This window comes from Polyergus mexicanus, unplaced genomic scaffold (genome assembly GCF_030449975.1).
Source record: "Polyergus mexicanus isolate NDT 795.1 unplaced genomic scaffold, iyPolMexi1.0 SCAF_8, whole genome shotgun sequence".
Classification (NCBI taxonomy): Eukaryota; Metazoa; Arthropoda; class Insecta; order Hymenoptera; family Formicidae; genus Polyergus; species Polyergus mexicanus.
The window spans coordinates 87,312-114,300 of NW_027223328.1; the positions used below are offsets into that span (position 1 = coordinate 87,312).

The following is a 26,989-nucleotide window of genomic DNA, read 5'->3' on the forward strand; positions in this document are numbered from 1 at the left end:
CGTCAAGCTCCCAATGTTGGTATTAACTGACTGCAAACTGCAAACTGCAATTGGCAGCGATTAGCAGTATCTGCTAGGGGCTAGGGTCAGTCGGATAGTCGGATAACGTGATATGCCGTTTATCGTGCAAATCGTGGAGAATCTATTGCAGATGTATTTACAGCAACGTGAGAAAGAATATTCGTCTGTCCGTCGTGCTAGTCGATGAGACGCATTTGTACCGTGTCAATCTTGGAAGTCTTCCATCGAGATTTCGTGACACGTTTACGATGTAGACATCATCCGTTGTGTCCGTGATAAGGGCGAGCCTCGCAAGGCGGACTTGCAAGATCAAGTTTATTTGTTCGTATATACATGCGACACATGTCGAGAACGAAACGCTACCTGTGCGACGTGGAAACCATATTCTGCCTCTTTCTTTCTTTCCGCCGTGCTCTGTCTCTAGTTTATTCTACCCTTTCCTCTTCCTCATAACGGCACGTCTTATTCTATATATAATATTCTTTTGCTTTTTTTTTCCGCCGTGATTGTAATTTTCTTTCTTCCTAATCTCTTTGCGCCACGTACGACTCGCCGGTGTTTCTCGGTTTTTGTATTCAACCGTGCATAAGTGTACACAAACACAGAGTGCTACTCCGATAAATACGTGCACGACAAGAATAACCATCATCAGCATTGATAATGCTGGTTATGCGACACGCTTAAGGAAATGTGCTTAGCGCCAGCCACAAGCCACGAAAGGTAATTTTCTTTCCGTCGTATGTGTATGCGTCTATTTATATTCATATATCTTTACACTTTTACATTTTTGCGTTTCTCTCTTTCGTTTTTTAAACCGAATATAATATTGAATAGGATTTACGCTGAACAAAATAAAATTACATTGGGTATTTTTTATTAAAAAAAAATTGTAAATACACCCCCTTAAATAAATTTAATCAATTTTTAACAAGTCTTTTTCTATGTCGAATTTAACATGTAGGTTAGATAGAGAAGCTAAAACAAGCAGAAAAAGCATCAACACTCACAGAGATTGATTGAAAATCTGTTTAAGAGTGGGAGGTGAAACGAATATTAATATTTCCGAATCTTTTAAATTATATCGGATTGTATTGGGCAAGTACGACAATTTTTCTTAATAATAGAATACGATCATATAATTATAATTTTCAATATACAATAGAATTTTGAAGAATTACTTTTTTTTATTTCTATTGTATTTTTGATAATTCATAACGTGAGTTATCAATTGTGTGTGCGTTTTATTTATGTTATAAAAATTTAGTGTTATTCAGAACCAATGACGTGACAGTAACGATAGCTTGATTTCTTTTTAATTTCTTGTTTTCCCTTTTTTTTTTATATTAAATTTTTATTTTTCGTAGTATTTTTTTATTGATTTCTCCTTTGTAGTAATTAAAACAATATAACAACTTTTATATATATATATACATACACACACAAGGGGTGTTCACAAAAAAACCGAACTTTAAAAAAAGCACCCGAATGTGATGACGTGGGGCCATCTGCCTTGTGGCACTGTGTAAGGGGATTCTTTAACTTTCTCACACCATCACGAGTATAACGGTATTGTTTTTACTTTACGTTTTACGGTGGTTTGAATGAAGTTGTGTTTGGCGTTCGTGGCGATTCTTTGTACCCGAACACGCGTTGTTCCTTATCGACGATTTTTTGCAAAACACGTGACGGCTGTTGTTCAGCCTCCTCACTCTCCTTTCTCAATGACTTTCTCAAACTCTGCAAGAAAACGTAAAAAAAAAAAAACCGCCACGTCTAGGAAATCGTCACGAACGACGAATACAAAACCTCATTCAAACCATCATAAAATGTAAACTAAAAACGATAGCGTCATGCTCGTGGTGTGAGAAAGTTGTTAAAGAATCCCACTACACATACACAGTGTCACAAGGCAGATGGCCCCAGGTCATGGTATTCGGACTTTTTTTTTTTTTTTTTTTTTTTTAAGTTCGGTTTCTTTATGGACAACTTTTATAAAATTTATAAAGGAAAATAATTTTTGAGTTTAGAAATCTAATATGATTTGTGAATCTGATTGCAGATTTAGAAAGTGCTTCAACGATTAGAAATATTTCAACATTCTATCAATCATGCCGATGGAATTTTTAGACCGATTACCGGTACCGAACCTCCGGTTATACACCACCATAAGCTTCGCTATATTATCCTGTTCTATATATTATGCTACTCAAATAATCAAGGATCCTGCTTGGAGAACGAATCATACGCATATCGATGCTATAACCAGAGAGGAAACTAATCCGACGGATCCGAGAAGTCTTGGCATGCATTTCAAAGAACTTCTAGAATGTATGGTGGACGAACCTGTCTGCATTTGGGTATGTGTGTGCTTATTTAAAATTATTGAATTCGAAAACATATGTATTAAAATGTAAAAGATTCTGACATGTGCATATTTAAATCTTTCATATATTCCTATTTGAATCTTTCGTATTTTTCTAACATTTTTTGACTATCAAGAGTTTTGAACTATATATGTTCCAAAATTCTATCAATAAAGACATACATATATTATATATGTAGAAAACAAAATTTTATGGAGATCATTTATATCACCTACTTTCTACTCGAAAAAAAATGGACTTATATAATTATATAAGATCATATATGTAACATTAAATTCGAAATTTAGCGCGATATGATCCTATCTTATATAATTACATAAATCCATTATTTTCTTGGATAGTTATAAAAATTGTCAGATTTTGCATTTCGGTTTTTTACTTGTAGTAGTAAAATGATGACGCGCGCGTTAACTATATCGTGAAAAAATAATGATGATTAATCAGGTGAAAGTTTATGTAAAGAGAAATTTAATAATAGTTTTACATTATAATAATGTAAAGATTCGATAACGCGCGGTTTAAATAAAATCGATGGTTTTGTTTATAATACTACTGTGTGATTTCTATAAAGAAAAAAAAATCAATATCTTCCGGTTGTTACGACAGTCTGAATACATTACTTTCCTCTTTCTATATCATGGCATTACGTGTCTTGTTACAAGTGCAAGATTACGCAACTATCACGATTATATGTGTTTAGCTATTGTATTTGAAATGAATAGATATCTTAAATTGAGCCTTTTGCATTATACTATATTTACGCTAGGAAACTCGTAACGCAAAACTTATATTTTGCGTTCACGTTCGTGTTGTGTAAATGTAATAATTCGCTTTTGTGTTACACATAAAATAATAAAAGAAAAAGTATCCGAATAATAGCTTTTTTGAGATTGAAAGATTCCGTGTTATTGCATTTATTATTTAGTTGTGAAAATATCATTTAATAATTAAGCGAATTTAATTATTATTAATGAACATAAGTATTTATCATAATTGTCTTATCTAAAATATTGTATTTTTAATTATATTTATTGTTTAATTGTGAAATTATTTATGCGAGAAAGGAAAGTAGGCAATCAGCATATTATACAATATTATGTAATTTTTCAATATATTTTGTAATATATTAAAAAAACGAAATATATTTTATGAATTGAAAAAATTATTTTGTGTTATCAGCAAGATAAAATCAAAGAAGTTTTCATATATTTTTAGTTCAATACTTTCTTTTTTCAATACATAATATTAAAAAAAATAAAATATATGTTTTAAAATCTTATTTGACTTAATATCAAATATGTGCGAGAATAACAAAATAATTTACATAATTTTATTAAAGTTTTCTTTTTCTATCTTACGGCATATATTTCGATCTTGTATATTAAAATGCTCCAACAATTTGTATCTCAAATAATTATATTCATGCCTATACATATATTCGTGCATATTTCGAAATATTTGGCAGTCATTGAAACAGAAAACATTCGAGTCTAAAATTAGATGGTCTTTTTGCTATTTGGCAACGATTAAACAATATATTTATTTCGATTATTTATCATCTGTGTAACATACACATATCAAAAAAACATTTATATAAAAAGCTAGCAGTGAACAAACTAAATTAAAATCCAAAATGCATAATTTATTTCTTTTCATTAAGCATAAAAATTAAGATTGATTGATTATTAATCTGATCATCAACAGATGATATATTTTTGAATCATATTGAAAAATGTGTAAATATATATACATATATAATAAAAAAATATATATAAATAAAAAAAAACAAAGTTAATTATAATTTTCTTACAATTTTTCTTTTATATGTGTGTGTGCGCATGCGTGTGCGCGCGCGTATGTGTGGGTACGTGTGTGTAAAAAAGATTTTATGAAAATTATAACCTAATTGATGTTTTTTTTTATTTTGTACATATTTCTAATGATGTATTGTATATTGATGATATATTGTTATGCTTATTAAACATTTTACATTTCTTTTTTTTTTTTTCCATAGACTTTGATCAACATGGCTTATTGCGTATTAATTCTTCTTGGCAAATCTATTCAGAAGGTCGTATTTGGTGAACTACGCGTTTCGGAAAGACGACATCTGAAGGACAAATTTTGGAATTTTGTTTTTTACAAATTTATTTTTGTTTTTGGCGTTTTGAATGTACAATATATGGACGAAGTCGTACTCTGGTGGGCATGGTTTACGGCGCTCGGTTTTCTGAGTCTTCTCAGTCAACTCTGCAAGGACCGGTTTGAATATGTGAGTATAATAATAAAAATTAAAATGCAATAAATATTTTAGGCATCTTGTGAAGCAAAATATAAAAATATCTGTTAGTTTTGCATATTCCTCATACATACACACTCATTCATTCACACACTCACATTTATTCACTTACATACTCAAACTCATTCACATACAAATGATAACTTAAAATAAAAATAAATTTTTTTTCACAATGTTTCGTCAAAAATATTTAAGAATTGATAAACTCTTACCATGTTTCAAGAAATATAATATTCAATTCATAATTTTTGTGTTTCAGCTATCCTTTTCACCTACCACACCCGGATGGAGTCATGCACGACTTCTCGGATTGTTGGCGGCAATTCTTGCATTATCTTCCTTCATGCTTCTATTGTCCACTGCTGCAGCCTTTTTCTTCATATCTTTCAACACTTTTGCTTTTATGGCAGCTGAGGTAAATCGTAGCGATACATCAATCGTTTCTTGATAATTATAGCTATCATTTATTATAATATTATTTAATTTTCAATTTTATTTATTCTTACAAAACTAAAAAAAAAAATTTGTTAAAGATAATACAATTAAAAATAATTGAAAAATATGATTCTATTATTTATCAGTTCTTTTGAAATTTAATTCAAAGCTTATGGCAAAAAAGCTTCTCTTTTTTACTTGCTTATAATCTGAAAACATTTTTGTTAAGAATAAAATGTTGATTTTGAATTCAACAGAAAATTATTAAAATTGAAAGCCTGTATATTAATTTATTAATTATATATTTTTTGTATTAAACGAATAAAGTTCAAAAACGAACAAAGAAACAGGCAGTGAGAGCCAAGCGCAGGTGATCGGGCGCAAAGAATTTAGTATTTAAAATTATATATAAAAATATAATGAGCTTGCGTTTTGGTCCCTTCTTCAGCGCAGATTAACAATATAATCAAAATTAACGCAAATAAAGTTCAGATATAAATAAATTTAGAAATGAATTAAGCTCAGAGAGTTATCTATTTTATAGAAATATAAAAAATGTTATATTTTAAATATTTTAAATGCAAATTATATATCAGACATTGTTTTAATTACTTGTGATTTAAGAATCTCTTATAGTTTAAAATATAAGATTAAAAGAGAAATACGAAGTTTATTATATAAACTAATATTTGATTAATTTGATCTTGTTTATAATAATTATTTATTCTGGTTTGTGACAGTGCATCTTGCTTGGAGTACGTACTATTCATGTGATGCTACGTTATGTGATTCATTTGTACGATACACGTGGCGCTGGTACTTCGGCACAACGCTCTTGGGACAAACGTGGTCCTTTGACCTATTACACGGATTTGATTTCGGAATTGATTGTGTTGGCAGTCGACTTTCTTCATCACAGTCACATGCTTTTGTGGAGTAACATTTTTCTGAGCATGGCATCGCTAGTAATTTGCATGCAACTTAGATATCTATTTTATGAGATACAACGCAGAATCACAAAGCACAGGAACTATTTAGCTGTACTAAATCATATGGAGCAAAAGTATGTAATATATTTATTATTAAATAATAACAGAAATAGAGGCTCATAATACTAACAATACTAGATAAGGAAATCGGTAAGTAAGAGCGGAAACGTGATAATTATATATATATATATATATATATATATATATAGAGAGAGAGAGAGAGAGAGAGAGAGAGAGAGAGAGCGCAAATTTTTTTTATTATTTTATTTTATTAACAAAATTTTAATAAAATTAAATAATAAAAAATATTACATTTTCTCTCTCTCTTTCTATATATATTTTTCTACATATATATAATATATAATTACCGCGCCTCGACTCTTATTTGCCAATTTTCTCATCTAGTACTGTTAATATATTTATATGTTATAATATTATAGTATGAGAGTATTATATTAATTTTATCATAGGATATTGATAGAACTATTTAAAGCAAATTTAAAGATCACATAAAATCTACAAAAACTATAATTTTTTAAAAATAAATGTACTTTGTACAATAAATAATAAAATATTTTTAAAAATAATTCTCTTTCGATTTTTAGTTATCCAATGGCTTCGCAAGATGAATTAGCCGAGAATTCTGATAATTGCGCAATATGTTGGGAAAAAATGGAAAGCGCTCGTAAGTTACCTTGTGCACACTTGTTTCACAATACATGCTTACAATCTTGGTTAGAACAGGACACTTCGTGTCCCACTTGTCGATTAGCCTTGAGTATGCAGGCAAATCACAGAGAGAATGCTCCGGAAATACTACCTGAGCCACAGACATCTACGAGAAGAAATGGCGATCATTTCTTTCTCTTTCTTGATGGTTCAAGATATGTATCTTGGTTGCCCAGTTTTTCTGTCGAAGTCTCACATAATAGGATACGTGGTAACATCTCTGCATATACTAATTCCCAGATGGATGCTATGGCAAGACAGGTATATATATATATGTATATATATATATATATATATATATTTTTTTTAATTATAATTTTGAGTTATATAAAACTTGCATAAATTTTTATTTTGTTTTATATATTTTACAAAAAATTTTATAGAGGTTTATAGAAATTGTTTATTATTTTAATTTGTAAAAAAGGAATATAATATATAAGCTATACTAGTTAGCTATATAGTGGAAATAACAAATAAAAGAAAAACATTTTTTGGTTAGGTTGAACAACTTTTCCCTCATTATTCTCGCAATGTGATTCTGGAAGATCTTAGAATAACCGGATCAATCGAATGGACAGTGGAAAATATACTCGACGGAGTATTAACTATACCACATCATTTAATCGAAGAACCACGAGCAGAATCCGTCCCACAGACGCAAACGAGCATGACAAATATTATGCCTAGTTCTTCGGTCCAAAATTCATCAGATCCTAGATTCGATATTCCATTTGCTGATAGGTAATGGAAATACAAAAAATAAAAATTATTACATATAGAGAAATCTTGTATTCTTAGATTAGATATATAAATATTTGTTCAACGACTTTTGTTATAAATTTGAAAACTACCAAATCTTCTCTAAAAGAACATCATAAACTAATATTATTTGTACAAATATAATATAAATTATATTTATTTGAAATATATATAAAGGAAATCAGGAACGCAAAGAGATAAAGAACTTTTCATGCTGATAATCTCTATAGGCATCTCTCTCTCTCTCTCTCTCTCTCTCTCTCTCTCTCTCTTTTATTTCTTTGATAGAATTAATATATATGTATATGTAGTTATTATTCTTATAGCAGAGAAGAACCTTCAAATCTTGGTGGACGTTTCTCGAAATCATCCGCTGAAAGAGAAATTATACTTCAACGGCGAAAAGAGCACATGCGATTAACAGCACGCAGAAGATATCTAGAGAAGCATCGAAAATCCGACATTGAGTCGACAAATTCATAGATAATGAGTACTGAAAATGTTATATCTTAGATATAATAAGCAGCTATAAGAACTGATATTATTTTGAATTAGTTCAGAGTTTCTCATAGCTGATGTAAAATTGGCAGGCTGCATATTTCTTCTTTTCGAATATGAGACAAGATTGTAGACAACATATGTACTCTTTGCTGATGACTGATCATTAAATACAGCAAGGATATGTCGAAAAAATTTTGTGTGTTTAAGAGTTAACGTTTTTAATGTTCCAAAAAAAACGGCAAGTTAAAATCGCAGTCAAGAGATTAGGCATGACAATTTTGTTAAGAATATCGAAAGGTTGTGAATGATATACTCATTATGATTATTAGCATTGTGCTTATCACTCAATGTCATTGAGTAGTGATAAAATCTGCAATGAGTTGAATAAAATATAGAAGACGAAATATTAAAATTTTTACGCAATCTTACTTAAACACCATACCATTGGTGAAACTTACTAATGCCTACCGTGATGTATAATATATATAGTTTAGGAAATAAATTGTTAGAAAATACAGTTAATCTTATTAGGAACTCTTTGATAAAGAATTATAAGTTGCATTGTCGTCCACTTTTGAACAGATTAAAATCTTCGTTTTAAATCATCTTATTTTTCTTATACAATACTCTTTATATAATTTTTAAGATAATAGTAAAAAAAACCATTTATATATACAAATACATCATATATATATATATATATTCTTTAATTGTAATAATTATACCAAATCTTATAATTTAATATATGTATTTAGTGTGCCATGAGTGAATTAAAGTGTGAGATGTGCCAATAATAAGCATTGATTTAGTTATGCATAGTAGAACTTTAACAATTATTTGAAAAAGAAAAAGTAATCTACCATACTTGTATACATATGTATACACATACATACATAACGGGCGCGCGCGCGCGCACACATACACACATATATATATATATATATATATTTGCAGCAAATGCACTTATATTGGATCATATAACAACTGTAACTTAATAAATTTGATGTACACTATTGGAATAATATTTTATATGTTGTTACAATGATAAAAATAAAATCAATATATAATTTTGATGAGTATAATTTATAATATTATAGAAATGTGTAACAAAGAACTTTGTGCAAATGCTACATTTTCTTTATTCGCGAATAAATGTTAACATTATTGTTGGGTGGCTCTAAAAAAAAAAAAAAAAAAAAATCTATTTTTCTTATATAAATCATGATCATTGTGCAGAAGAAAATGCAGCATTTGCACAAAGTTCTTTGTTACACATTTCTATAACATCATAAATTAAACTTATCAAAATTATATATTGATTGTATATTTATCGTTGTAACAACATTTGAAATATTATTCCAATAGTATACATCAAATTTATTGAGTTATAGGTGTAGTTATATGATCCAATATAAACACACAGGATATCAATCACAAAAAATGAATAAAAAATTTATTATTTTGTTTAAAATAACTTAAAATTATTCTTCATTGCTCTCATGTGATGAATAGAACATTTATTTCAATTGAAAAAGTATTATAAAACTTTATCAACTTCTGAGCTCTAACAATAAGTATATAACTTCTATTGCATTTGGATATTATTCTTAATTTTATTAACGTTTACCCACACACACATATGTGTTTTCAATCAAAAACTATATATATATATATATATATATATAATTTTAATTTGTTTTATGAAATATTCATATATCTTATGACTTATTAATTATGCAAATACTAATAATAATATCTAGAATTTTTTCTTTCAGTTTCTAACTTGTGATAATATGATAGAATTTGACACAAAGATTTATATCCACATATACACATATGCATTCACACATATTCAAAAATATTTATAGGATATAAATATATGTAATGTTCTCGCAACTATAATTTTAATAACAGATTCTCTAAAATTTCCAATATTATATATCTTCATAATTAATTTTTATAAATTAAAGCTCTATCTCTCAAAATCTATTTAAAATTAATTAAATATAAATGTTTTATTATCTATTCATTTCATTGAAATTTGTGAAAAAGTTCGACTTTTTCATTAATTTATAATTCAAAAATCGATCAAGTTCATCATAGTATCTTTTAAAATTAAGATAGCAAATTATAGGCTATTTTATTTCTATAATATTTATACATCATGAAAATCAGTGCAAATCTGCACCTAACAAATGCAATTTATCTTATTAATGTCAGCGTAGACATTTGTATTAGAACTTTATGTGTATTCTTATCAAGCTATTTATTTTATCAATCTTTAAGTTGCATACATAGAAGTAGGAAATAAATTGTAAGATAATTTTTGTTCAAGGCAATTTTTTGGATATAAAAAGCATATATATAACATATTATTGTACAAAGTTTATTATTTTTGTTATAACTCTCTTATATTATACATTATATTAATAATAGAGAATTAATGCTTTTCCCAAAATGTTTAAAAAACAATGTTTCATATATAAGCAAATCTCTTACTAAAATAAAGAAATTAAATTTATTTTTGTTATTTGTCTCAATGTGTAAATAAAATATGTGGAAAATTAGAAATGAATATTTTCATAACTGAAGAAGCTTAATTGAATTATATTATTTTTAAGGGACATAGCATCTAGGTGGGGAGGAAGAGTACTAAGTTAAAAAACAGTCCAATAATGCTTAAGTCTCTTGAAAAAAGTTATATTTATAATCTAATAGATTATGAATTTTTCCTTAGGATTTTTGTAAATATGAGCATGAGAGGTATCTTATATCTTCTCTGTAGTAAATAATGTAATATTTATCTTTTACTTGGCATTGTACACAATCGATAAGATAAATAAAGTGTATTATAGATTGTTGTAGTTGTACTGTTTATCTATATTTTAGATGATATATAAAAATTCCTATATAATTGTTAGTATACAATAATAAAAACATTTTATGATTGAATCCTAAAATAATAAAAGAATTAACATGTTATAATAAATGAAAAAAGTAGATGATTAGTAAGTTACACAAAAATACTATTTTGAACTTTTTTTTTTTTTTTTTTCAATAAAAACCAATTTTTTAATTTTATGAATAAAGGCAATAACATATAATTCTCTAAACACGTGTATATACATATAAATTCTCCAAGGTATATAAGACAATATATGGAATGTAGCAAAAATCATAATGAATAAATGAAATAGAGATGATTTCTCGTGTAAATATAAGTAGAAATATAATTGAAATTTTTTCATGCAAGGTTTTGTTTTCAAAAAAATTGACTTTCTATGAAGAAATTTTATTCTATATTTTTGACTTACATGAGAAATTATTTCTTTAATTTTGCTTGTACAGTTTCTCTATGATACAAGATCCTGTATAGATACAAGAAATAAGAGTTTTTGGTTATTATAAAACAATAGCGATACTAATATTTTTATACAATGACATTTATAAATATCAGCTGGTTTAGGTTTTTTACTAATATTGAAAAATATTTTGTAGTTTGTATTGATCTTCCAATATTTTATAATATATTGCCATCTTCCCATTAATTCAAAGATATATATGTATATATACGCTTTTATAATTTTTAACATATGTGACATACTAATGTATTAGTCCTTGTTTTATAATTATAATTTTATATTCATATATTATCTAATATAAATTTATATTGTGTGCATAAAAGCATTTTTATATAATAATATTTATATTTTCATTTATTATCTTTATTATATAGGAGAGAAGGATTCATATATAAATTTATATATATATATATATATATATATATATATGTATATATATAATTTAAGAAATAAGAAAATAAAAGCAAAATATTTTTTATATTATACCCACTGTGTTAAAAAAATAGACGAAAAAAATAATTATTTTCATTAATTTTATTAAATAATTATGAATTATAATCACAAATACAAAAAAAGCATGATACTATATATCAGAAATATAATTTATTCTTTAATATAATAAGTAATATGTTTATTTGCTTTAATAACATATATTATATATTGTATACCTTTTATCCAATAAAATTCATTATGACAATATGTAAAATAATATGTGCAAAAATAAAATCTGCGAATCCTCTTTCTGGACTTATACCGTGAAATTGACTTTTATTTTGTGGGTTAACTTGCAATCGAAGACAAACTGAAACAAAATACATACACACAGATATATATTACTTGATATAATTTTTTATATATATAAGATAAAAAATGTATATTAGATTATGTGATATAGATTAAAATTCATATTCATTAATAATAAAACAAGCTGAATACTACAAAAATTTTTTAATAAAAAAAGAAAAAATATATATATATATATATTTATTAGTATATATATATATTAGTAAAACTTCATACATCAAATACATATATCATTTATTAAAAATTTCCAGTTTCTGAACTATGCGAAAGGATACGAAAAGTAAGTAAAAATGATGCAAGTGACAGATAACATATTGTTATTACCTCCTAGAATGAAGCAGGACACACAGGATATGAAACCACTGAGAAAACTGTTGAAAGGAAATGTGCCGACGAAACAACAATAAATAAATTGAGTAACACCCGTAAGAAACACATACAATAAGTACGCATCGATGATTTTGAGTTTCTTAGGTGTATTTTTCGCATACTCCAACCAAAATTTATATAACACTGTTAATGCTGCCATATTCGTCGACTCTCGTTTAAGATATTAGGAAATAAAAATCTCAAGTTTTCTCCCATACACGAGTAAGCCAAGTACCGGTGATAGTGATACTGGGTGACACGTATATACTTATGTACGTATACGAATAGCCATAAAAAGATTGAAAGAAATAGACGAATAGAGTAGGATCGTTCGTAGGCATATAAAATATATAGACGACACCAATGTTGCCAGCCCTGCGTTCATAAACATCCCCGAATGCACACAAGCATCGTTCTATCTTTATTATTTACTAAAAGTTGAACAAAGATAGAACGACGGTCGTGTGCATCCGAGGATGTTACTGAACGCAGCCCAGGGAACCAGGGAGGGTCTGAACATTAGGAACTAGGCATTCATATCGACCGGTGTCTAGGGTAATCAGCAACGTTTGACCAATCAAAGAGTCTTATTTTGAATTGGTCAATTGGTGACCTGTCCAATCGGACTTAACCGTATTGCGCACTCGTTTCAAGCCTTTCCTATTAAGACACGTCTGAAATCTTAGAGCCTACTCAGACGGCTTTGCATAAGCTGGGCTGCGTTTGAGAACGTCATCCATGTGCACCGAGGGTCGTTTTATCTTCGTTATTTATTGAAAGTTGAATGAAGATAGAACGACGCTCGGTGTACATGAATGACGTTCTCGAACGCACCCCTGCGGTCGGAAAGACGTTAGAAATGCTTCGAAGCGTTTGATTGACTAATCATGTCAAAGAGAATAAAGATTTCTTTATTCTAATTGGTTAATGTAAAGGCCATTGCACGTTTAAAAGTTTTAGTCGTAATCGTAAAGCCGTAAGCAAATCGATCAATCACAATCAAGCATTTTAAAATGTAATAAGAATGTTTGAACTGTGATTGGTCGATTTGCTTACGGCTTTACGATTACGACTAAACTTTTGAACGTGCAATGATCTTAAGGCCGGTTCTGCAATAAGTCGTATGTCGTTAATCGTAAGGAGATTGACCAATCACAGTCCATAATTCCAAAAAAAATTGACTGTGGTTGGTCAATTTGCTTACGGCTAACGTATACGACTTATTGTAGAACCGGCCTAATGCTTCGAAGCATCTCTAGTATCTTCTCGACCGCAGCCTATATCTACACTTTGAAGAGTTTAATAGACCAATTAGAGCAAAGAATTTATATTTTGAAGCAAAAATAGAGCATCAAATAGAGCGCATTTAAAGATGCCGTATTTTGTAGACATTTACATCTATTCTTTTTCTTAGTGACCGTTGATCAGGCTTATTAGTCACGAAACTGACAATGTTTTTATTTTTCATAATTGGATATGACTCTTACATTGATCAAGGTATTGATTCTGTAATTCAAGTGAGAGTGAAAATTACAAAAATGAGCGAGTTTACGAACTGATTTGGACCAATGAAATTATCAATTTTACATAAATTTCAGTCCAGTTTTTTTAGCTAAAAAAGTTTTATTTTTGAGAAATTTTTTGCAAAAAGTTGTTATTTCGATTGAAGAGCTTGCTCTTCAAGTTATACTTGACATCTTTTTCTAGCATGCTTTTTTAGATTTTTTCTAACATTCTTTTTTAGATGGATTTCACATATTTTTCAAATACATACATTATATATAGTTTTTATAACTTAAATATACTTACTTTTTTTTGGTAATTTAAAATATTTTTTATGCCATTAAAATATATATATTTTATAATTTTCTTTTTGTAAGAAACTTATTTTGTCTGGAGAGATTGCAATTTTCGATAAAAGTAATTTCTAATTACTTTTATTTTGATTTAAGAACAGTTATATTTGGCATTTTCTCTTTAAATCTCTAATATTTTTAAGACAAATTATATATATTTTTATAAAGTGTACACATCACATTATACAAGTGTATATGTTCTAAAATATTTTTTTTGTTTCAATGGCAACATGTTATATATAAACAACATTCTTTTATTTCGACGCGCAGTGACGCAATTTTTAGTACATATATATATATACTTTTCAATTACGCATATACGATTAATATACCGTACATATAACAAGTTCTTATACATAATATATTATAGAAGTCTAGATAGCTTTGATCAGATGTATAATAAATTGACATTGAAAATAAAGAGAAAAGATTGCCAATGAATGGAAACATATTTTACTGTATCGAATGGAAGGATAAGGTGGAAAGCGATGCTCGGTCTCGCGGAAAAGGCTGCTTATTCCTTTGTTGAGAGTGTAGGATCTTGATCATGCACGAAACGGTTCAGCTTCAAAGTCAAACTGTTCCTTTTCAGATATTGCTCCTTCTGTCCCTAAGTGCTCGTTCACATTTAAAGAATTCGCACAGCGGGACAAAAATTATTTTACGCTATCTCCAGAATGTAAAAATATTGTTGAACAGGTACAACTTTTTTATTTTTATTTTATTTTTTTTTAATGTATCAATAAGATTTATTTGATTAATAGTTTAAGATTTTTATGCTATTGTATTATTTATGCTATTGTACTATTAATAATTTTTATGCAAAATATTATATATTTATAATTAGTAAAATGTTGGATTTATACATTTATAATTCTTTGATTAGAATAAATTTTATTGAAACTAAAATTTATATAACTATATAGCATAAAAAATTGGTCGTTATATAAAATATATAAATAATATTTCCCATATAAATTCTTAAAATTTATTTTTCCATCTTTGGAGATTAAAAGATACTCAACATCTTTAACATACAAATCATGTAATAATATTGTGAAATAAAAAAACTACTATTTTACATATAAAAAAAATTATCTATCTATTCCTTTATGCGATTTCGCAGGAAAATTTAGTGAACGCGGCATGGAAATTATTAAACGACGTTAACTTGATCGACAATGTCGACAAATCGACACAGGAATGCAATCGAGCATGCACAATTCGAAATCGTGTAATGTTCAATCATCTCTCGCATATACTGTCGGCCTCGTCTTATAAATTATTATAGATTCTCGAGTCTGTGGTTTATATCGTAGAAGGTCCTTCAGGCTGCTTGCTACGTTGGAGCACAACCTAACAAGTGGTGTCCTGACAAGCAGCCTGTTGCGTGACCCGAGCGATCAATATCTGTGCGAGCGCAACACCCGCTGCTCGTGTCTTCGTATAAACTGACGCACCTCTCGTGCTCTCGTACGGCCGCACCACATTTCCTTTCCTCTCTGTTTAATCTTTTCGAGCTTGAAGAAGTTTACCGCTTCGTATTACACGCTGGGCTGACACGATGTGAAAAATAAGCCGCGCGAACACTCGACGAAAATTCTCATAAGAATTCAAATTACAAAACTAGGTCGAAATTTATGAAACGATCGTGCTTCGATTTTTTGAAAAATAAATGCATTTTCTCTTAAAGAGACATAAAGAACAAGAGAATTATATGGAGATATAAATGTTTGACGGAAGCTATCTTCTTTCGAAATTAACGATGGCGCTCATTGTGCGTCGTTTCGCTCGTTAACGTCATTTGCGAGGCAAACATACACAAAGAGAGATAACAGAGTGAAGAGAATAATATCTTCTTTCTTTCTTTCTTTTTTTACTAAATATGAAAGAATTAGGAAAACTGTAAGCAAATGCACTTTAAATACATAATTTTCAAACATTTTTATAATTTATTTATTATATATTAAATCACACACACACACACACACACACACACATACGCAACATATATAAAAGTATGATGTATTTACAAATATTATGCACTTTGAATATTTTAAGAAATATACCTTTTTTAGATAGAGAGATTTATATAATATATTAATAAAATTTTTATTTTATATAAATATAATATAATATATAGATTATATAGATTATGTTTACAAAAATACAAATCTTCCATTATCTTTGTTAAGTTGCATATAATCCGCTTTGTTAATTTGCATATAATCCGTTAATTGTATATAATTATATTTAATTAAAATTTCTTCTTAATGTGTATGTGTGTGTGTTCTCTGTAATTTTAATTTTTATATTTTATATTTTATTATCATTTAATTAAATTGTATGCGTATACAAGCGTACGTATATATGCGGGTGTAATAAATACGTAAAAATTAAGAAGTTGGAATAAATAAATAATTTTCATTTGTTGATATGTTTTTGAATATATTATACAATATATATACAAAAAGACATAAAACAAGCACATAAAAAAAAAACAATAGATATTCATTAATTTATAGAAATATTTCAAAATTCATAACAATTATAAAAATGTTATAAATATTGTTGCTATGGCTTTTGAGATTTATATTTATAAATTTTGATCTACATTATTTAAATGTCAGAAAGAAACGGCCAATGCTAAATGCATTTTGTGGATCATAATGTATATTTAGCAGGTTTATTTGTCACATTTGTACCTTGTGCTCCGATTTGCCATTCTATTTATAGCTTGACTCAAATGTCATCTGCGAAGACTGTCATTCAAGTGCCGAACACGCAATCAATTTTATGATTATTTTTATTAATTTATATACAATTTCTATTTTAAAAATGTCTGTATCAAATATAAAATTTTAAGGTCAATATTAGATGTGAAATTTGAGTTTTAAACAGCAAATGGCAATATGGTTTTATTGGATATTAATTATTTAATGATACGAGTAAGCGATTCTCGGAATTAATCAAGAAACCTGGGAATGAAAGAATTGATAAGATCTTGTGATATATATGCTCTATGTACAAAATGCATAAAATATTAAAATATATATATTTATTCCGCCTTGCGAAAATTGTTATATTTATATTTATTCAGTAGGTTTGACACACATGCACACACATATTCTAGTCTCTCTCTTTTTCTAGTTTCTCTCTCTCTCTCTTTCTCGCGAAAAAAAGCTATATTACGCCTATCCTATTGAATTATCGTAAATCGAAATTATTCATTATCCGAGTTTTCGATGTAACTTGTGCATTAGATGCATTGGCAATTTCGCCGTATTACGTATTGGATCTGTATTCACATTTTAATTTGCATAATGACAGGAAGCTCGTCTCGACAACTCGTAATCATTGTTTAGGATAGGAAAATGACAGGAACAGGTAAATGGCTACATCAAGAAGAGAGATCGTATCGAGATGGCAGACAGCTCAAGGCCTTTATCCACAATCCCGGAAAAGATGCCTGGATTCTTAAGGGGTTGGTCTCTGCGCCCTAGAAACGAACGCAAAGAAGCTACCGGCGTAACCTGTACGTGGGTGGACTGAGGCTGCCAGCAGGTGGCAGGTTTGCCGCGTATCGATTTCTTACGAATCCACCCGGGCTCGGAATCGCTGGGATGGTTCACGCAAGCGGCTCGACGAATCATCTATGCGATCGCCTCTGCAAACAGATGGAAGAAGGTCGTGAGATAAACGCATTGTGTATGATCGGAAGGACCGGAAACCTTTCGAGAACGATAAGATGAGATGAGTGCTCGCATACAGATGCTGTTGTTATTAAGGAAATAAGAAGGGATGGCGATTTTTGGGGAGATTAACATAATGAGTCCTCTTATATCTTTCACGATACACTCAATGCGCCTCTCTTTCTTTCTCTTTTCTTCTTTTTATAACACTTATTCCAATGTACTATTATTTGCGCACATTTGAAATCTATGATGTAATGTAATCGCAAATTCTTTAAAGTACTTTGGAAATATCTGCGAGAGCTCTAGGGTGATGCGATTTCTTATATCAACCGGATTTGTTGGCTTCAAACAAATCCTTTTAATGTACTTGCGTAGAAAGAAATCACACAAAGTGTCAAATCACTTGAATTTGCAGGCAGATCACCCTAAACGTGAAAGATAAGGGAACTCGCGTTAATTAAATATCTTAACTTAATATCAAACGTAAGAGACAAGGAAATTCATCTCATGTTAATCAAGCGTTCCAAACGTGAGAGACGAGAGGAATTATTTTAATCGAGCATTCAAAAAGAATTTAAAATATCATTGTGTCCATATCGTTAATACTGGGTGGTTTTAATAGAGCACGCACATAGACACGTTATACAATAACATTATATATATAACTTTTTTAATTTTTGCGTTCTTTTTAATTTTATGTATGCGCAGAAATGTTGGACCGCTTAACTTTATGATCTTTATAAATTCTTTCTATATCGCGTGTAGTTACTGAAAAATGTTTTCAACAAAAGTTCCACAGTTTTAAGGGGAAAATATATAACGCATATAACAGATTTTTCTTATAGCGCATGCGTCTTTCATATTTTATCACATTATCTTAATTTTTTTCTATATAAGATTATATATTTCTTCTTATATCTTGTAAAATTTTGATTTTTTCATAATTTTATTTTAATATTTTTATGTGTAAAATGATGAGGAAAATCAATGGAATTTATCAATTTGTTGTTAAGAAAAAATTGCTAAGAATATTTTAACGTTCTTTATTTTATTGTAATTATCTATTACAATAGGTTTTTTTCTTCAAATCTACTAATATTCTTGTATATCTATACCAATCAATATTATAAGTTATTAGCTAAAGTTATTGGCTAAAAACTTTTTTGAATGCGTATGTTTATCTACGAGAAAACATATTTAAATCAATATTAAGTTTTCTTATTTAGTACATTCATTATTACTTTGTTACATACATACTTCACAATAACCTTCTTTTCTCTTTTTATTTTTTTCACTTTAATCATCACGCCATTTAAAATAAAAGAACAGAAAAAGATAAATGAGAAAGCAAACTTTTTTAATTGATTTCTTTGACCATCCAATAAAATTAAAAAAAAAAAAAAAAAAAAAAAAAATTCTCGTTGAGTCGGCCTAAAAATTGCATTCCGGGTGTTGTAATTGCAATATAATCGCGGGTGCGGATGAAAGGTCAGGGTGTGCCGATTTTCGTTAAAGTCGATCTGTGTGCAAATAAAGAAGGACCATCGTAGAGAACGCCGAATAAAAGTTGCCGAGGTCTGGTGACGTAAACAATGACCTGCATCGGCCCTGGTTATTTTCGTTTAGCCTGCTTCGTAATTTCCGATTCTATCTCTGTTCTTCGTCGCGGCCTCGCATCCTGTTTCGCGAAAAATGTTTCGTCCATTCCGACGATTGTATTCAATTTATGATACATCAACACATCTGCTGATGTTATGATCTTTCCTACGCGAGTACAAAGTTCAGCCTTGATTATCTGTTATCTGTTACGTGTGTCGATGCAGCACGTGTATCGTACTTAGTTCTAAGGGAATGTTTTGGGTTTTTGATGATGAGATTCATCGAACCATAAGAATGTCAGTGGAAAATATCTTGATAACTAGAAGATAAATATTGTATATCAATATTTTCTTTAACAATGTGTGAAAATACTAAGAATAATCTTGTTATTGAAGAACAAGGTATTTAAAATTATAGTAAGAGTATGTAGAAAGAGAAAATATAAGATATGAATGAAAGAAAAATGCGCAATAAATAATTATTTAATTTTAAAAAAATATAAAGAGATCTAAAATAATCTTTTTTTTCTGAAATTTAATGGACAATTAACGGATAAATTTGAAAATACGGAATCTTTAATTTAAAGTAATAGTAAGTACCAGAAACTTACTCTTACTGTTAGTTATGCATACATACAGGCACGCGCGGTTAAAATTAAAATGCTACAATGTAAAATCAAAAATTTTAAATTGTATCAAACGATTTTAATATTAGCTTAATAGTGATGATTAAACTTTAATTAACGTCAATCAATCAATTTTGCTCAAAGTTTATCGATTTTATGGATAAGATAAAATCTAACAAAAATTTACAATCTTATTGTCAGTTTATTTATATACATTATAACAAATTTTGTGTAAATGTGGCAATGAATTCGTAATCAATGATTTTTCCACAAAATCTATAAAAACCAATATAATTACGATTTTACTATGTTTATACTAATATACTAATATTATTCCGAAAATTAATAAAATGTTTATATATATATATATATATATATATATATATATATATACATATAATATATCTCTTAAAATAGATATCAAGTATGATTTTCATTTGAAAATTCTCATTTGAGAAATATTATATTATCTTTTATGAAGCTTGCATCTTTTAGACAATATTTCGTGCATTACTTCATTGCAAAAGTGCATAGAATTCATGGTAGTGTTGCAATTCATCATACAGTTGCTTATCCATTTGCACACTAGAATTTACTGATCGTGTTAATCATAGTAGTCAATGTAGTATTCATAAGCGGAGTACAAAGAGAACATATGGAACACACTGACATTGCGATATTGTGGATTACAAAGGTAAAATATCGATTAATGCCTGCATTCTAGCAAGTTATTTAATACAGGTTGCTCGTTAATATTAAAAATTGACATCAAGTAGAACAAGATAGGTGATTTCTGTATTTTCGGTAAAGTACATACGTTTCAAGAGATAATTATTCCTCAGATCTATATTTAATTCTTACGAAGCCGTGTTGTTCCTTATCAACGACTTTTTGACAAAACAGCTAAAAGCCTCTTACTCTCCTTTCTGATTGGCTCTCTCAAACTCTGCAAAAAAATCCCTCCCCCCCCCCAAAAAAAAAAGAAAAAAATCGCCGTGTTTAGAAAATCGCCACAAACATCGACGAACACAATCTCATTTAAATCACCATAAAACATAAACTAAAAACGATAGGGTCATGCTCGTTGTATGAGAAAGTTGCCAAAAAATCCCACTACACGATGCTACAAGACGGACGATCCCGTCATCATATTCGGGCGCTTTTTTTAAAGTTTGGTTTCTTTATGGACAACTCTTGTAGACTGCATAACTTTTATACAAAGCCAATATTGCCGATTTGGTTGGTAGCTCTAGATGCCACAATGGATTAAAAAACAGACAAAAACAATCTTTATATTAAACATTTTTTTTGAAACTTTTAGCATAAATTTTCTACATTAATTCATATATGTATGTGTACTCTTATTATTTAAAATGATTTAAAAATCTATGCAGCCAGTATGTAGAAGAATTTAAAAAAAGTTGCAATTAGTCGGTGAAACAGATAATTTGCAAGATCCTTAATTGTGCAGAATACAGTCATGAGTTGAGTTTGAATGAGACAGAATTTTGGATCCTTAAATGCATGTCAACGTGACGAATCAACAGATTGGCGAGTGCATCCTGTGCGACAAGATGCGAGCATCTTCTACTTGCGATCAGAGTAACTTATAAATGGATCATCGTGCAATTGTCGGCGGAAGACGCTTGTTATCCCCTCAACCGAACCAGCCAATCGTTATTATTTTAAGTCACGATCATTGCTGGTTTAATATCTCTAACTACATTGCAGTGATCTAATGGATGATTTTTTTTCTTTTTATTCTGGCGCATTTTGTTGGCTTTAAAAAATGACAAAATATATTATTCATAGATATAATGACTATTATATAAATTATATATTAAGTATCAATAAAATGAGTTAGAAAGACTCGTTTGCAAAATTAAATAAAAATAGTAAATAAAAAAAAATGCATTCAGACTATAAATATGTAGCATGCGCCTATATATATACGTATTATAAATATATTAGAATCTCTCAAGAGTAGACTATACGGGGGCTCTGCTATATTCTAACAAGTATCCCTTCTTGGGGATCTAAATTCAGGGTCATCATATTGTTTTACACTCGCAAGACTTGTGTGACGGAAGGGGTGATGGGGAGGGGAGGGAGGGGAGGAGGGGGTAACAGTACATACAACCGCGCAACAATGCGTATCTATTTCCTCGGCGATGTGTTGGAAAATAATATGTAGACGTAACAATATTGTGCTACGATCCTGAATTTTACGGTTTAGGAGTGAAGTGGGGACAATCTCGCTATTACATTCAAAATGTTGAACCGCGCATTATTAAGAAATTCCAGCATTTATATACATATGTATACATACATATGTACATGTATATATATATATATATATATATATATATATATATATGTAAAGAGAGAGAGAAAGAGTGAGAAAGCTTCTATCTTTCTCGGAAAACTTGACTTTTGAGAAATAAATTGCTGCATATTACTTATCTCAATTGCGCCTAACGCATGTAGGCACGCATGTATATCGATTATTTATACGTGCAAATTCGATACGAAGCATAGGGGGGCAAGCAGTCTGGGAACCAGCGATTTGATTGATGTGAGATTTAACACATAGTATACACCCACGGTTTCTATACCGACCCCTTCGTACCATTATTTAATTTTATAACTGTACGTCGGAATAATTTTGACTCGACTATGTCAGACATTTAACTGAAACTCTGAGATGTGACATAAACCTAGGATATAAAAAATTTCAAAAGAGGGCAAAAGAAAATTTTTTGCGAAATTGTTTAACTTGAGCGTGTAATGCAATTCCTTATTTAAAATGGTCAATAAATCTGAATTTTTCATATAATCTAAAGTTAAGCAATCTAAGATAAGCACCTAAATTTTGCCTTTGCGCTTATTATTTAATATGTATATAAAAGGCTAAACCTTATATATCGTATTTTACCATACTCGATTCAAATTATTTCATTCTTTTTACAAATGCATTCTTTTTTCTAATGCAACACGTATAAAAGTATGTATTTTTAGATTAAGAGATATCTTTTTTACAATACTTTGGGCGAACAAAAATTAGGAAATGTACTCTTTCATTTAATATTTTGTTTATAATTTATTTTAATTTTTTCTATGAGAGAAATAGTATATGATATTGATGTTTTTATATAATACTATATAAAACAAGAGTTAAATACATGTATCTATGTAAATTTTCACGTTAATATTAAAATTTCGGAATTTATTCTACATCTGTTCTAAGCGATATAAAACATTACAAATACATATATATTGTACACATTTTTTTATTTTATAAGCGTTGGATTATTATTTAAATATTTAATTAAATTAAAGCCTGTTTATAACCTAAAATATCTTTTGATTTTTATGCATTTATATTTATTATTTACACAACATTTTGATACTTAATTAAAAATTATATTAGTAATATCGTATTAAAAATTATTTGAAAATAAATGACATTATCTTGTTTTTCATATATGTATATAAGTAGCGAGTATCTCTTCTGTGCTCAGTAGGGCAGATTAATTGAGAAAGATAAGCAACTAAATCTAGAAATTAATTATTGACGAATCATTATAGTGGAATACCGTGTCTTCGGATAAGCTCGAAGTATGTAAATCGCAGCTGTTATAATTTCATTGGCGCAAATAGTTATGCAAAAATTAATTTAAGCAAAATTGGCGATATTAATAGTGAAAGGTAAAATATTACAAAACAGTAGGATGTATGTACATATTCTTATATACAAGGGCTGCCCGTAAAGAGAGAGAAACCGTATTTTAAAAAAGCGCCCGAATGCGATGACGTGGGGTCATCTGCCTTGTGGCACTGTGTATATGTAGTGGAATTTTTTAGCAATTTTCTCACATCACGAACATGACGTTATCGTTCTTAATTTACGTTTCATGGTGATTTGAGTGAGATTGTGTTCATCGTTCGTGGCAATTTTTTTTTATATTTTCTTGCAGCGTTTGAGAGAAGCAGTGAGAAAGAAGCAGCTGGAGGCATTGACCAGTAATTCATCGATGCTGCATCATGACAATGCACCCGCACACGCCTTGTTCCTTATCAACGAGTTTTTGGCAAAACACGTGACGACCGTTGTTCCGCCCCCTATTCTCCTTTCTCACTGTTTTTCTTAAACTAAAAATAGATATAGTAGTAATATAGCTAATAGATTTTTTAGGATTGAAATTCTGTAATACGAGACGGAACACTGCTATAAATTTACTCGGTATGTTCTGTATGTTATCGGTAAAATCGGCAAGCGATTCACGTTCGACGTAACACCCATTGATCCAATGGGCACGTCCGCGATTACGTGATACTTGATATTCCATTAAAGAATACCGATATGTACATTTTTATGTTATGCGTGGTTGCAATTGCAATTTTCATTTTTTTTTTTACTTTAAAATTAATCAAATCTTGTTAAATATTATTTTTATGAGAAATTTATTTCTGATTAATTTTTTTCAAACAATAAATTTTTCTAAATAAAATTATTAATACCCTATATGTGGTATGGTGCAATTGTATTGCTTTATACTACATTTACTTTTATGATATTTCTTACATTTTCTCGCAGTTTCCAAAATGTCGGAAATATGAAATATTCCTGCGCTTGGCAATTCGCAAACAAAAAGAGAAAAAAAAAAAGTGAGGAGCTCTGAATACAGTTCGATCAAACATGCTTCTTTTGACCGAAAAGTAATAAAATATCTATTTTAAATCTATCTATAGAGACGGGAATCAGTTGAATGCACTAATTAATTGCGATAAAAACGACGCGCCGCAAAGACGTTTTGTTTCAGATATGCGACAGGTTGACGGGATCATAATCGTCATAATTTGATTAATCCTGAGCCGTTTCACATAAGCATATTGATGCTAAAAATTGGCAAAATTGATCTTTATATAATAGGACAAGAGGGGTGGATTAGAAAGGAAATTAGAAACTTGAAGCAGTAAGAAAGGATGCTATTGCCTCTCATGGCAGAATAAAAAAATTATGCAATTTTATGTATGTCGGCAAATTCCTAGTAATGTTTTTTAAATCATATTTTCGTATTCTCAAACTTTCTAATTCAAGTACAATATATAGTAATATGTAATAAAACAAGATTAAAAATATATGTAGGTTATTTAAAAAATAAATTTTCTCTAAGCTGAATAATTTTCTGGGTGTGTTCATATTTTGTTAGCAATATTTTTAGTTCTATATAAAAAGTAATTACAATTTGTCCTATAAATTATTTATTTAAAAATAAATCTAAATAAATGATTTAATATATGTCTTTTAAAAGCGCTCAATCTACTCCGATTGAAATTGGTTCGACTTTAAAGGCAGATATAGATATACGATTTCAAAACTTTTTGCTAAACATAGTTATTCTCAATGTGCTCTAACGTCCTTTCACAAGGGGCGTATCGGAGGTGTCTCTTTTGTGATTTTGACGAGTTTTGAATCTGTTATAGTCTAACAATAAATCAAAATAAGAAAGAGACATATTTTTTATTTGCGCTGATATGATCGTTAAGAGGGTAAAACATGACAAAAATTGATTTTCATATCATCTGAGTGAATACCGTCAAAACGATAAAGAATTAAAAAAAAATTTCTAAAGTTTTGTTTTTAATGTATTTTACAACAATGCAATCAGATTTTTCGAAAATATCATATTTTTCGAAATTTCTTTTAATATACTACTATTTATTGCATTCATTAGCAATGAAGTAGAAGAATTGCGATACATTTGATGCAAAATTACAGAACATTGTAATAAGAAATGTCTGTCGACAAATTGCAATCAAATGGCTTAAGAATATTTAATAAGCAGCGTATAATAAAAACAAAATTTTGAGCTCTTTATTACTTAAGGAGAAAGGCTTCTTTTTCTTTCTTTCCCTCCTCTTTTTCTTTCCTTCTTTTTCCTTTTTACTTTATCTCTCCCTTTCTTTCCTCTCCTTCTTTTCCTTTTTTTTTCTCCCTCCAATTTATTCTACTCTATTCTTCCTCTATTGTAGCCCCTCTTCTCTATACTGTCTCCTTTCTTTTCTCTTTTTTTCTTTTCTCATTTTCTCTTCCTCTATCTTTTTATCTTTCTTATCTTTTTTTATCTCTTTCTCCTTTATCTCTTTTCCCTTCTTTTTCTTCTCTTTTTCTCTTGTGCTTTTTCTCCTCTCTCTTTTCTTTTCCCTTTTTTTTGCCTCTTTTTATATTTCCTTTTTCGGCCTTTCCCTCGCTCTTTGTTTCTCTTTTTTTTTCTCTTCGGCAGAATCTCCGGGAAATCCATGTGATCATAGATGAGATCGTTAAATATTCGGTGCGCGTTCTGCTGGGTCCTCTCGTTAATAACATCACGCATCTTGAACATCTTTCCGTACTCATGGGTATTGCAGCTGCGTGCCTATTATATATTCGGGTAGAGCGCAAATCTAGTTACATTTCATGTAATATTCACGCACAAAATATTTCATTGTAATATAATATACTTTTAGCCGTATATTACATCATAGAATGTTCATGCAACCCCTATAACTAAAGTTATAC

General features: G+C 29.1%; 2 protein-coding genes across 8 annotated transcripts; one reads left to right on the forward strand and one right to left on the reverse strand.

Annotated features, from left to right (window-relative positions):
* The first annotated feature begins 74 nt into the window (after window positions 1-74).
* Window positions 75-9,776, forward strand: LOC138935889 (E3 ubiquitin-protein ligase AMFR). 7 transcript variants are annotated; one of them, XM_070300775.1, is made up of 9 exons: window positions 75-741; window positions 983-1,120; window positions 2,081-2,378; window positions 4,420-4,677; window positions 4,964-5,119; window positions 5,880-6,202; window positions 6,734-7,118; window positions 7,357-7,598; window positions 7,928-9,775. In XM_070300775.1, exons 3-9 carry the CDS (start codon window positions 2,130-2,132, stop codon window positions 8,097-8,099), a joined length of 1,785 nt encoding a protein of 594 aa, XP_070156876.1. In that variant the 5' UTR covers window positions 75-741; window positions 983-1,120; window positions 2,081-2,129; the 3' UTR covers window positions 8,100-9,775. The 7 variants fall into 7 exon arrangements, with proteins under 7 accessions (XP_070156876.1, XP_070156883.1, XP_070156877.1 ...); XM_070300782.1 differs by having other exon boundaries at window positions 7,946-9,775; XM_070300776.1 differs by having other exon boundaries at window positions 983-1,116.
* Window positions 9,777-12,060: 2,284 nt separating this feature from the next.
* Window positions 12,061-13,019, reverse strand: Dad1 (dolichyl-diphosphooligosaccharide--protein glycosyltransferase subunit). The gene is made up of 2 exons (XM_070300310.1): window positions 12,608-13,019; window positions 12,061-12,281 (listed from the first exon to the last, which is right to left on the reverse strand). The coding sequence occupies exons 1-2, from the start codon at window positions 12,810-12,812 to the stop codon at window positions 12,151-12,153; spliced, it is 336 nt and encodes a 111-aa protein (XP_070156411.1). The 5' UTR covers window positions 12,813-13,019; the 3' UTR covers window positions 12,061-12,150.
* Window positions 13,020-26,989: the final 13,970 nt, after the last annotated feature.

Excerpts from the sequence above, each read along its gene's own strand:
- LOC138935889 (XM_070300775.1), top strand. The coding sequence starts at position 2,130 with ATGCCGATGGAATTTTTAGACCGATTACCGGTACCGAACCTCCGGTTA. Across the intron at positions 4,678-4,963 it reads GCAAGGACCGGTTTGAATAT|CTATCCTTTTCACCTACCAC; the intron begins GTGAGTATAATA and ends TTTGTGTTTCAG. Across the intron at positions 6,203-6,733 it reads CTAAATCATATGGAGCAAAA|TTATCCAATGGCTTCGCAAG; the intron begins GTATGTAATATA and ends TTCGATTTTTAG.
- Dad1 (XM_070300310.1), bottom strand. The coding sequence starts at position 12,812 with ATGGCAGCATTAACAGTGTTATATAAATTTTGGTTGGAGTATGCGAAA. Across the intron at positions 12,282-12,607 it reads GTCCTGCTTCATTCTAGGAG|TTTGTCTTCGATTGCAAGTT; the intron begins GTAATAACAATA and ends ATTTTGTTTCAG.